Source organism: Vanellus vanellus (genome assembly GCF_965231255.1).
Source record: "Vanellus vanellus genome assembly, chromosome: 10".
Lineage (NCBI taxonomy): Eukaryota > Metazoa > Chordata > Aves > Charadriiformes > Charadriidae > Vanellus > Vanellus vanellus.
Window position 1 is genome coordinate 22912361 of NC_138915.1, and position 13519 is coordinate 22925879.

The window sequence follows — 13519 nt, forward strand, 5'->3', positions numbered from 1 at the left end:
AACCCACACCCAAAGTGACGTTCTCAAGAAAATATTCCCTAAGAGGATAAGGTAAAGATTCTCCTGCACCCTGACTTGCTATAAATACACTTACGACAAAATTGCAGGCTCAATTAAAAGAAGCAAGGTGTAACAACTACAGTGAAATTGCGGCACTAGAAGACCAACAGTAATTGCTGCTATTAGTTTTAGTTCTCCAACAGAAGTGTTATACGTAACTACCGAAGCTAAAAGTTTAAAGCCCTGGACATAGCAGGTCTTTCAATTATCACTAAACTACTCAAATTTCCCCAACGCAGAAGGTTCAGTGTCAACTAACCTTTCCTGTGCAGAGCTACTTAATTTTTTTCCTTTTGAAAGACAGCTTTTTTTTTTTTTTTTAAATAATGCATACAAACAATTCCTTAACTTACTTCTGAAATTTCTCCATAAGTTTCTTCACCATCTTATCTGTGATCCCTGGACACGTTGCTTCTGCCATATTGATGCTTTTCTCGAGTTCCTCAATTGCTTTCTTTCTGCTAGCATTATTTGTGTCCTGCTGTTTGAGCTGAGTAGCAAACCGAAACAGATAAAACTTACAAAACTTATCAGACACTTGGGTATTACTTTCAGAGAAATTTTTTAAGTCAAGACTCACCTCGGCAAACACAGGGGTGATTATCATAGTTAAACAACTCAGGGTTTTAACAAGATCCTGATCCTAAAAGTTAACAAATAAGGATTACATTAGCATATTCCTATACAATGTATAAGCTGCATTCAACACAGCACATGTGATTTTGAAAGTTCAGTTAAATTCAACAAAGCACTTGAAACACATTACAAAACCAATGAAGGCACAGTACATCAACAAACGTGACGTGATGCGGGAACAGATGCCTGACGGCACACCTGAAACAACGGCATATCTCATCAGAAAAACAGTTCCGTTTTTCCTCTCTAATATTACATGGTCTTTAGAATCCACATCTCTATGAACAGATACTGATCTATTAGTGTGCAGTTCTTTTGCATTTAAGGCTGACATGGGCATAGGAAATATCACTAACAAGCATCATTTCTTGAAGTCCAAAAAGATAGTCAGTCCTTATAAAAAGTGAATAATTCCTAAGTTTTATCACTATCTTCCTTAAATTGGCTTCAAACCCAGCACTTAGAAAGCAGCACTCTTCAGACCGTACTTACCGTCCCATTCTGCAGCTTCTTTGCGTCTGGCTTCTTTCGAACTGTAGTAAAGCTCCACTCAGGATGAGAGTTATTTTCTTTGTTACTGGATTCCCTGAAGAAAAAGGATATGATGTACATTACACTGGCCACAACATAACGCTAAGCAAGCGTAGGTAACCCTAACACATCATAAATCTATACGGATTAGTTCCATATTCCCTAAAATAAGAAGAAAAATGTGTATTGAAACATTAACTGAACTTTAAAAAAACAACTGCAGAGGCGGAATAAATTGAAATACGATCAAAGCGAACAGAAGATGTTATCTACCCATAAAGCCTACCTTCTCCCATGGCATTCCATTTAAAACCGTTATCTGATATCCGGAAAAGCAAGAGACTTACAGAATGTATGTTGTTCCACAGGCATTGTGCAAACTTCTTCATACACCTCTACCTCGCTCTGCAATATTTCTAATTGTGATTCATTGTTTTTGGTAAAACCACTAGCCCTAGACTAGGAAATACACAGCACTTAAACAGAACTGAAACTGAGTTCAGAGGGAGAAAGTTTAAAGAGATAATGAGCGCATAGCTTGACTTATGCATTAGTCTTTAGGTTCATACAAGAGGTTTTCTTGAAAGAAGCCACTGAAAAACATAGGAACAAAAGATAGATATACAGAAGGTGACTTAATTACACAGAGAAACTGCAACAAACCCACTTAAAAAAAAAAAGAGACTAAACTGAAAATAAACTTACGAATCGGAACCATCGGAATCACTTTCATCACTACTATGTCCCTCCGCTTTCCATCTCTTAAACCTATCAATCAGTTCTGTCAGATAGGAAGTCTTCTTGGCATTTTTCATAATGAATTTGTGCTTCAGAAGTTCTTTTGCAGTGGGGCGCTGTAAGAAACACTTAAATATTTAATGTTATGCTAACATTTCACAATTTTAAATCTTAATAAGGGAGATTTAGTAAGACAACTGACTTCTAGAGCTAAGTCATATAGCATCAGGAAATTAGTGAAACAGGAAGTTAAGAAAAGCCAGTAATCCACATTTACAAGCACTCTAAAAATACAACTAAGTCACACACAGACTATACTGCTAGAAGGTACACACCCAGGAAAGTGACTAATCAAAATTCTCCAATGCAACATTTCCTTGTAAGCAGAATTCACACAGACAGCAAAAGTTCTGCTGGAAAAAAACATTTAAGATTCTCTCCTCTGCTAAAGCTTCTCCTCGGGCAATAGCCTAGGTTTGAGTACATCTCCCACCCTCACTTCTTTCAGCATTCTCCCTCCTCCTTTCAGTATTTTAAACAAAAGAGACCAGGATGGAGACACAGCTATTAAAAAGCACCACTACCATTTACAGTGGCAAGTATAGTCTCTAAAATTATTTCAATCAACTACAATGCGCTACACCAGCAAAATACTTCACAAGTATGTGAGAGCAGACAACAAAACCAACACACACACACATATATATATATACACACACACACATCATAAAATATATCTACTCACAAATGTTGGGTCCTTATTCAGACACGCATCAATGAATTCTTTAAAAGGTTTACTGAATTCTCCTAATAAAGTTGGAGGATTGTTTTTCGGAATGAGAAACAGAACTCTCATCGGGTGCATGTCAGAGTTGGGAGGTTCCCCTTTGGCCAGTTCAATAGCAGTGATTCCCAACGACCAGATGTCAGCCTGAGAAAGGGACAAGTTACTTTTAATACAAAATTAAGGGCTATTATGACTAAGTATTGAACAACTGAAATCTTCACATATACTGCATCTATATAATAAAATTAATTTTGGTCGAAGTAGGTAATGCACAAAGATTCCTTTCTAATACTTGAAGGCTATAATTCCCAAAGGCCTGGCTGACCTAGTCTTTAATGACAAAGGTCTACAACATCACCAGTGTTGCATGCTGTCACTGTTGTAACACTGTCAGCAAGTTAAACGTGCACCTAAATACACATGCTTTTGGAAAAAAAAACTTCAGACACTTTATTCTTCCTTTGATTTTTTTTCTATATAACGAACTACAAACTGCCGCAAATTTCCTATGTCTCATTTTTTTTAGATAGCAAAACTGCATGCTGGTGTTACTTTTTAAACTGTAGATGCACTGAGGTATCCAACGTTGCTTGACACCTCACTCTAAAGGAACAAAGCAGAGAGTTGAATCAAATCCAGCAGGTGATCACTTAATTCACATCTCTAGGAACAGATACTGATCTATTAGTGCGCAGTTCTTTTGCATTTAAGGCTGACATAGGCACAGGGAATATCACTAACAAGCATCATCTCTTGAACTCCAAAAAGGTAGTTCTTATAAAAAATGAGTAATTAAAGTTTTATCACTCTCTTCTTTAAATTGGCTTCAAAACCAGCACCTAGAAACAAGAAGTTTTCTTTCTTAACAGACTGCTTGATGAATTTTAGCTAGAAAATTATCAACAACTAGTTAGACCTGAAACACCAAGTTCACAGCGTAAGTTTCTGAAGAATAACACAGTGATATTTATTTTAGCTAAAGGTAAGCACTATAAACAAATTCTGTCTTTATATCAAAATATTTTATGAACTATAAAATTATTTTCTAATTTAGAGAAATATACACTACTTCCATCTTTTTAGATGAGCTACAAGGTCACTAAAGGTGCTTCTCATTAAAAAGGGGCTGGCAATGGTTGACTACACTTGGCACAAAGTCATAAACCAGAGCTGCCCATAGAGTAAACAAGGGTTACAATTTGCACGTCTCCAATATTCCTTTCCTATTCACAAGAAATATCTTTATTTAATATTGAAGAATTAAACTAGCTTATTGTTTATTACTGAAATAGCATAACCAAAAATTGCATCTTGGAGAAAAATATTTTGAAAGAAGAGATGGGGCTTGTAAATCCCTGCCACTACAATAGCGTGTGAATTCCTATTTTATTTTCTGTCATTTGCAAGTAGGGGAAGAAGGAGAAAGGTTAAAAATCAGTCCAGATGCCAAGATATTTATCAGTATTAGTCTAGAAATTGAAGCGTATCCTGTCCAAACCCCTTCATCTGCCCTACCAAAGGCTTGCATCTTCTGTCTTTCCCACCAGAATTTTGTAATAGAAAGAAAAGGGGAAGGGCATTGCTCTTGCAACATATTGAGGAGATGTAGAAGGCAAAAGATTAGGTTGCTGGGAGAAGGTAAATGAAGGGGTGGTACAGCTGATTTACACACAGGGCATGCAGAAGAGGAATTATTCTCACTTCAACTGGACAACGTGCATCTTTAAAACAGGGTAGAGCGCTTTTCCAAAATACCCTGGGGAGCACATTACAGTTGCGCCACTGAAACCCTAAACATGAAAACTCCTACCATGAAAGAACCCTTGTGAAATGTACACAAATTCCTTCACATCTGAATGATCCTGGCAAAGTCTCCTGGAGACTGAATACAACTTGGATATTCAACAGTCTTTTCTTTCTGTGCACCTCACAACTACAGTTACATGTTTACTATTTGAGAAAAAAAACAGTATGAAAGTATTACTCTGCATATACCAAGACTTTTAGATTTCTTGCTCCTACTTAAGGTTGCATCTACAGAGTGTAGAAAGTCCAATGCCGGCACCAAAGTACGCTGCTATTTCACTAATCACGTGCTCTAGGTCGTCTTGTGGGTATGCGCACGGGAGAAGAGGGAACTGTTCCCTCCTTATTGTCATTTCCAGCAGCAGTTCCCAAGCCTCAGAAAAGCAAGGAGGACATCTGCTTTCCCACTGCGAGTTCACATAGGGAAGCTCTCCCTTGCAACTGGTCCCCCATCAACAGCTCCCATGACAAAGAAATGTGCATGGTACCATAATGCTGCCACAGCTACCCACCCTGAAGTTATTTTTTTTACTTCTCAAGATCTGTGCTAAAAATCTTCAGCATTGCACAGGCCCTCAGAAATGCCATTAAAGAAATGATACCCAGAGCTGTCTATAAAAACCTGAGAAGACAGTGAAATTTCAGCCATCATCTTCGCTTTAAATAAGCTGATAAGTTCTGGTGGCATTCTAGTTTGTGAGAACTTCATTACTATTTGAATGAAATGTGAAACACTGAATTGAAATAAGAAACAAGCCAACCAACCAACAACACTGGAAGCATCCAGGGAGTTTCTCTGAAAAAATCTTAACATGGAAGCATTGATTTACTTAGTGAGTTTACATGGGTCTTGCACATGAGTACAGTGACATGTAACTACTGTATAAAAACAATTTAACCACGATTTTTATCTTATTATTTGAAACCTTGTAATTTGAAATCTACTTTTTTTTTTTTCCTCAATATCAATAGAGCTAAAAACACAAACCCCAGTCATTTCTGTTGGATCTGCAGATACAAATAAAAGGTATTCTACTCTCATACTTACCTTTGAATCGTACGCTGACTGCTGAATAACTTCAGGGGCCATCCAAAACGGAGTTCCAACAAAGGTATTCCTCTTAATTTGCGTGTCTGTCAGCTGCCCAGCAACTCCAAAATCAGCAAGCTTAACGTCGCCTTGTTCTGATAACAAGACATTGGCAGCTGCCAAGGGGAAATAACATAATATCTAAATTAGATTACTGCTCTTATGATTTTAAAGGCTTTAACAAAGTAACATTTAAAATATTATGCACCTTTTATATCCCTGTGAATTTTCTTCTCTGAGTGTAGGTAGTCAAGACCTTTCAAGATTTCCTTTAGCATAGTAGCAATCTGGAACTCATCAAATGGGCCAGCACGCAGCTTTAGAGAAAAGACACATTAAAATAATTTTAGTCTTGCATCTAATTTTTGCCTTGTTATTGATTTAATTAAATCTTATACTTGAAAGGTTGTTTTAAAGAACTAACAGAACTAATACAATAGCCAGTGAGGTATGCCAACATTCTATCAGAAAAAGGTGCCATTGGAATCTTCACATCTTTTCTATTGATAATACATTAAAAACGCTGTTACTTTTTTTTAACGTATACAGTACACATTCCCCTCAGCATGCAATGCACATGAAAATTTAGACCTAACTTTTCAAAGTTCTAGTTTCCTATAGACAGCAAACACAGCAGACTGAATTTTGCATTTTAGATTAAGTGAATTAAGAAACTCAGTTTATTTCAAAATAATTAAATTTAATGATCCATTTTTTTCTTATTCCAGCATTTTTGATTCCATGCTCGCTTTTCCATCAAGAACATATCACGTTGCTATAAAGCTGCTAGTATGGAATCAGTGTAAACTTTGCACTTTAGAAAGCTATGTAAATAAAACAGAAGCAATTAAGTTGGGTGATTCTGCTATAAAAAAATACCAACAACACAGCATTGAAACAGAGAACGCCATGGAATTATGGTCTGGCAAAAGTGAGGCAAAACTTAATTTTATTCTTCTAAAGGTTCAGTGGTTTCAACTGTCACGAGTAAAAGCTATTTCACGATTTCTGACACTCCACAGAAGGTGTTAAAGTGTAAGCATCTCACAGCCCCTTTCTCAAAAAGACTTAAGTTCTAGAGCTACTAACTACTACGTGGTACACATAATTACTATGCTTTTGCATTCCTGTAGCTGAGTTGATGTGATGTAATTTTATAAAGAAGTTTAAATAGATTTATGAAGTTAAGCACATACTTCAACTCTTGCAGACAGGACCACTGTTAGCAAATACATAATTAACACCACACTGTAACACTCAAGCCATGATATTTTTCCTTCAGAATCACGCAAACAACGACTGAGTTATATTATCTTACAGGAAAGGGTGGGTCTAAGCTTTACAGCTGAGGCAGAGCTGCACTGAAAGTATGGGGAAACCACATCCACATACAGTGGACTCTGCTCTTGTGCCCTCTAAGCTACGTCCTTCATGAATGCTACACTATCTTAAGTAAAAGGCACTTTCATGCCCAACTGAAAATACCCCAAAACAGAAAACCCAACACCTTTTAATGGTTAAAATTAACTGCACTCCGTGGGCACACACTTCGTTCATCCCCGAGACCTAATCCCAAAGGAAACATTTTTTTTATTTTAGTGTAATGAATATTCTACTTGTGGGGGGGACGGATGACTCAAAACCCCACCACACACGGTAAGAACGGTGCTTCTCCTCATGCTAAAAAAAATAAATAATTGCCTTACATTTGACTTAGAACAAATAGATGCTTTCTAATGCTCAGAGACAAACAAGAAAAACCAAAACAAATCAACATCAGCTCAATATAACAGTACTACCATGCAAATTCACACTTTTTGGAGCATTACAATGTAGCAGTGATGTGATATCAGCCACCTCCAGGAACTAGTTTATAAAGACATACAAAAGCACAATGTAATAAGGTTCACTAGTACTTATAATGCAAAAAAAAAAAAAAAAAATCATATACTTACAAGATCCAAAGCTGACCCTCCACCCAAGTATTCCATTATTATCCATAATTTTGTGCCCTGTAAAGGAAAGCATGAATTAGAAGTCTAAGGCTGCCGCTAAAAAAAAAAAAATAAATAAAATTTTAAAAAATCTGTATTTCTATACACTACCAGCACACTGTTAGGACAATGCAAACATAGAGGCCCATTAATCACCAAGTTACATGTAATTACTTCTTGTAGAATGATCACACAGCTACTGTGCAAGAAGTCTAAATATCAGTTAAAGTACTTAAGGGTTTTTAAAAAGGCAACAAAAAAAAAAAAACACACCACTAATAATTTTCTGCTAACTAGTATCTAAAGTGATTCCACCTAAAGGAATAGAACTTGGAGTAAAAAGTGATTTGGTGGTGGTTTAAGTTTAAAGTCGGTGTTTTAATGTAAGATTGTAGTTCTTACAAAAGACTGTCTTTGCCTGACAATTATTAATACCAGCCATTTGTGATACAGAAGCATTACAATTTTAGTAGGAAACCTTCTTGTAACATCACCACACCTCTCCATCTGAGGAAAATACTCGGAACTTAAAATCGCTTTTGAGCGAGAGAGTGAGCATGAACACACTTCAAAGACAAGAGAAATTTAAAGCCTGATGGAGGTAGCTGCTAGGTGCCTCTTCACCTACGTGCAAGCGTGTATCTAACATGTCCACAAGCTCCAACTTAAGCTGTCAAATCCAGCAAAAAGTGAGAATTGACAGCTCTTGAATATGCCTGTACCAAAGGACTTGCACCCTACCACCACACGTGCCTGCTACCACAGGGGCAGCTCCGATTCCGAGATCCAAAGCAGCACTACAATCACCAGCCAGGAGAAACAGCACTGCCAGACCTGGAACCCTACAAAGACATTCAGGTTTCTGAAGTTTTCGGATCAGAGGTTCAAAAATCAGCTATTAAAAGGTCAAAGATAACAGCAGTATAATTCAATAAAAAGTATGACTTAAGGATTATTTTTTTTTAATTATTTATAGTAATATTGCAAAGCGCACGTATTCCTTCGCTGTATGCTCTTTGAATCTCAACCCCTGGGAGTACGTGAGTTTCTGTGGTTTCTTTGTGAAGATGTCTCAACTACGAGAATACTAGAACTGACAAATGCTTCCGACATCGATTTCTAGATGCTGACTTTGCCCTTAGTACATAGCTGCAAAAAGGCAGCTGGTTCATACAAACAAAACCGGAAAAATTTGGTATCAGCTCTACAGACTGCACGTTTCAAAACTGGGATCTTCGACTATTTGCTTGCCAGAGTCCCCTCACATTTCAGAAGAAACCCAAATATTAATCTATGGGCTACTACTCTAAGAAATTCTGTGAATAAAAAAATTTCTTTATTGAAAATAGAACTTAGTTATTAAAAATACTCAACTGAACCAGACCTGGTGATGTACCATGCACGCTGTTAAAGTGCCCAGCAAATATTTACTAGTGCAAGTTCCTTGTAACAGAGCACAAACTTATGGCAGAAGTACTTTTAAAAGCCTCTTGCGTTCTACATTGTGTGCCTTCCCACCCTATTGCCTGACTGGTGACAGAAATCGAAAGAAAACTCAACAAGCAAATAAAGGTGCAGTTTCTAAAAGAACCACATCCAATTACCTTAACAAAGCGTGCTCTATTAGATTTATTCTGAATTTAAAAACCACGCCATTTCTGAGAGTCTATTCCAATATGATGAGATCAGCAGGGAAGGGCTGGCTAATTCTAGCAGTTTTTATAAAGCTCAACTTTGTCAGCTGAGAAGACCTGCAAGGAACTCCAGTTTAAGGCAAACATTGTGGTTACCAGACGTGTTTGGAGGATTTGACTATTACTTGAAAACAGTATCGGGTGAAAATGAATAAGTCCTGTGTTTCTGAAATAATGTCTCAAAGAAATTGCTACTATCCACTGTAACCGGGTGTGGATATTTCCTAGCCAGGCATGAACAACCTTTTCCCTAGCTATTTTTGGTCAATCAAGTATAAATAGACAATGTAGAACAAAGAGTATCTTTAGATTGCCTCAAAGCTTTGCTGCACAAAGTGCTGTACAATTTTAATGGAAGTCTCTGGACACTGCTATAGGAGCTCTCCGTCATCAAACCTGAAAAACCGAGAATAACTTCAGGCTTGCTTTAATTGCAAAAGAAAAGAGCAAGCCCAGATGTCTGTAATAGTTACAAGGATAGGTATTTAAACCCCTCGGCTAGATGGCACAAATAGGGAAAACAATCATGAAATTTCAGTCATCAAGAGAAGCCCTATCTCTAGGGGATCAGATGCAAAGTACAGCTCAAGTATTTTATCAAGCTTCACAAATTTGCGTAACTAAGACATGCCAGAACTTGGGTAACTTTTAATACCTTTTATCTTTTTCTTGCCTGAACTGATAAAGTAATAATACATTTTGATAAGCCATTAGGTTTACGGAAAACACTCATTTTAGCTATCTCATGTAACTCACACTGCTGCCTTGCTATGCACTATCACTTTCAAGGGTACCCTACACAGCCAATGTTTAATTTATTGAGGTGTGATGGTAATTGCAATCAAAGTGCAATACGGGATGATGAGGCAAATTTAGATCCTCACCTACCACAAATACAAACACCTACAGACATCTACATCGGGATTTTCGTTATCTTGCAGTACAAAAGCTCCATTAATACAGCTGTAAGTTTGTACAATTCTACATGCATTTGTGAAAGACAATATAAAGGTAAAACATTCTACTGCCATACACAAATGTGTTTATTATGGTGCATTCTTTGACTATATATATGCTTGTTCATCACCTACCTGTATGTTTAGAAAACAGTACTGATCTTGCCAGGTATCCAATGAAAACTTAAGAAAAAAATTACCAGTGCCTAAGCTCTAAGAATAGTTCAATGAGAAACTCCCAACTCCAAAATTCACGATATACAAGTACCCCCAAAATTACAAAGACAGGTGGGTTTTGCACCTTTTCGAGTCACGATAACTGAAACCTGGCACCAACTTTATTTCCTTGAGGTTCTTGGAGTAGAACCTTGCCATCTTCAACCAACGATTAAGGTATTTCAAGAGTAAAATATCTGATAACAGACAAATAACATTGCAATGCTAGGTAAAAACATTAAGGGACTGTCCATGTTTTAAGAATCGCACTTGCAAGTCATACGTACAAGCTGTAGCTAACGAGCAGCTAGACTGCAGAGCTAAGAGTATCTTACATGGCATCAGCTGAGCTGAGTTACTAATTTGTAAGTCAAGTAATTGAACTAGAGACACTCTTCCCTTCCCCCTTTCAGCAGCAGGAGCATCTGGAAGAGCCTGCATGTAGCTGGTAAGCCCCAGGCTCCCCGAGATGGGGCGACTCCGTCACAGTCAGCCACAAGGCTGGCTTTGCATCCTTGAAGCGCGAGGAAACCATAAAGCTGGAGGATATGTAGAACGGACTGTACAAAACTAAAATCTCTCATCTGAAATGCTTGCAGTTAGAAACCCCTCGCTGTTAACATCTCTTACGTTGTGTTCTAGTCATTACAACTTTTAATTATCAAATATGCTATCTTACCGGAGGAAAACCCGAAACCAACTATGAACTGATGACAAGAATAATCTGCTTATTCAAAGCTTACTTGAAATTGGTTAAAAACCCAAGAATAAGTAACAACAGAAGATATTCCGTTACGGTTCAATTGGATGAACTGAGGCACACATGAAAAACTTGAAGCCAACACATGGTCTCAGCTGCTGTTGCTTCAAAGTAAAAATTATCAAATTTAAAGATTTAAACCAGATCTAGATTACTTGGCTAAGAAATATCAGTAAGCGTTGTAGGCAACCTGAATGCCTTTGCACTGAGGACTTGCGTTGTTATAGTCAGGAATATACCAAGTCTCTGATTTAAACAGTGCAAAACTCAAAACATTCCTAATGCCATTCCTAGACCTTCAGAGAAAGCTACGTGTATGATTAATATATTTTAAGTAAACAACTTCTATTCCATAAGCACGATCTGAAAGAGGGCAGACTGGCTCAACTGCTTTTTCTTTCCTGTAAATAAAGAAAGATGAAAAGGGAAAAAGAAGACTCTCTTAAATTTTGAAATACCTTCTATTTACTGTGTGTTTATGCTTTTCTTAACCACTAGGAATACTTTCATCAGTGACCTTTACATATAAAGCTAAGTATTCACCAACAAACCTATGGGACCACTTTGAATGTGATCTTTGTACCAGTCATATCCATAGCAAGCCACTATTTATCTCCGCAGCATAGGATTTTGCTTTGTAAGAAATAAGATGTCTTAATTTTCAGAATTTAGCCTCAATGGTCTTTAATGTTTAATTATAAAGTCATTTGGTACACAACTGCACCTATTTCTCTGTTTCCAAGACATGTCTACCATAAAGAAATTAAATCATGAATGAAGTACTACATAGCTAAATACTAAAGTCTGACAGCCATTTGCAGAGTAATAGCTAATAAAAAGTTAAAAGCTATAGCAATTAAGGAAAAAAAAAAAAGTAGACAGATGCAACTCTCAAAATATCTGTTATTACCAAAATGCAAAGGCAGCATAAAAGATCCTTTGCACATTTAACAAAGCTAATACACTCTTTCCCCTGAGGAATCGCAAGCTGAAAGATCTAGTATTGGCAACCAAGGATAAATCTAGCCTAAGAAAAATTTAAAGCCAACATACTATTTAGACAGTCATTCTACTTATTTATTTTTAATTACAGCACTAAAAGTATGCATTTATTTGTGGACATTTTTATTGATTTACCTGGGGAACAGCAAGGAGTAGAATACCCTAGTCTGGGATGAAAAACACTCCTGTGAACCATTTTTTAGGGTTTTGGGTTTTTTAAAGAGGAATTTCTTAAAGGAATGGGAAAGTAACCAGAATTCCACAAACACCTCCCCAAGCTCTACACACAAATTTTCCTTCCCCAAAAATATTAGAAGTGTGAAAAGTAAACAGGAGATCAGCATTTTCAGAATTTACCCATTTAGAACAGCTACGGAAAGAACTCAAACAGTGGTGAGGAAATACTGCAGCATTAACATGATCCTGTATTCGCCAGGAATTTTTAAAAAGTAAAACAAACTAACCAGAACTAGAAAGTTTTATATCACTCATAGAATAACAATCTCTACATATCTAAGAAAAGGGGTATAGAGTGAAAGACCTGCATAACGAAGCCAAAGACAATCTCCTGAGATGCACAGGTATTCAAGCAGATTTGCAATACCCTTTTTGCTTTCAGTACCTATGTTGCTGTAAATAATGAGAAGTCTATAGCTCCTGGATTGAATAGGGAAAGTATACAAAGCTTTTTCCAGTCACCAACCCTCAAAAATAAACTCAACCCAAAACAAACAAAAAACAAACAAAACCCCCACCAAATCAAGGTTTCGTTTCCCCATTTACAGCTGCTGAAGTCACTGTTTAATTCTGAAATTTAACAAAACGCTTTTCCAAACAAAACCACCTTTCCAAGATTTACCTTGACCTGTTTGTACTTCAAAGCAAACAACTGGGCTTTTACAACACAAAGTTAAAATGAGGGATACCCAGGAGAACAATATTTAGGACTGAGCTCAACACAGAAAATAAAGGACTGTAAAAAAGACTGATCATGTCTGGCTCTGCAGTACCATTTGCGCACTGCTCCAGGGGAACATTGCTAGCTGAATTCAGAGCTATCTTGAGAAGAACCGGCTTGTTCTAATATACTATGATGCAGGAAAGTAAATTCTACTACATCTCAGAGCTCTATCACTTAATAACAAAACAAAAATCCGACTGATTGAGCCCAGTAAAGAGAAGGAAAGAGGGGACATCAGTGACAACTTGTATGTTCCTTCAGCATGAAGAACCCACAGAATACTGAGCA

The 13519-nt window shown here is 37.1% G+C and overlaps 1 protein-coding gene across 2 annotated transcripts in view; it reads right to left on the minus strand.

Moving 5' to 3' along the window:
- STK26 (serine/threonine kinase 26) overlaps positions 1–13519 on the minus strand; it is a gene marked incomplete at its 3' end in the record, with an annotated part of 33324 nt that overhangs the window by 2090 nt on the left and 17715 nt on the right. The window contains exons 4-11 of one of the 2 annotated variants that reach the window (XM_082488288.1): positions 7604–7660; positions 5857–5965; positions 5607–5764; positions 2711–2896; positions 1933–2081; positions 1189–1282; positions 641–703; positions 414–550 (exon numbers count right to left, since the gene is read on the minus strand). In XM_082488288.1, the coding sequence (XP_082344414.1) occupies positions 414–550; positions 641–703; positions 1189–1282; positions 1933–2081; positions 2711–2896; positions 5607–5764; positions 5857–5965; positions 7604–7660 (953 nt within the window). Of the gene's footprint in view, positions 1–409; positions 551–640; positions 704–1188; positions 1283–1932; positions 2082–2710; positions 2897–5606; positions 5765–5856; positions 5966–7603; positions 7661–13519 lie in introns of those variants that run through there. The other variant, XM_082488289.1, reaches the window with a different exon arrangement.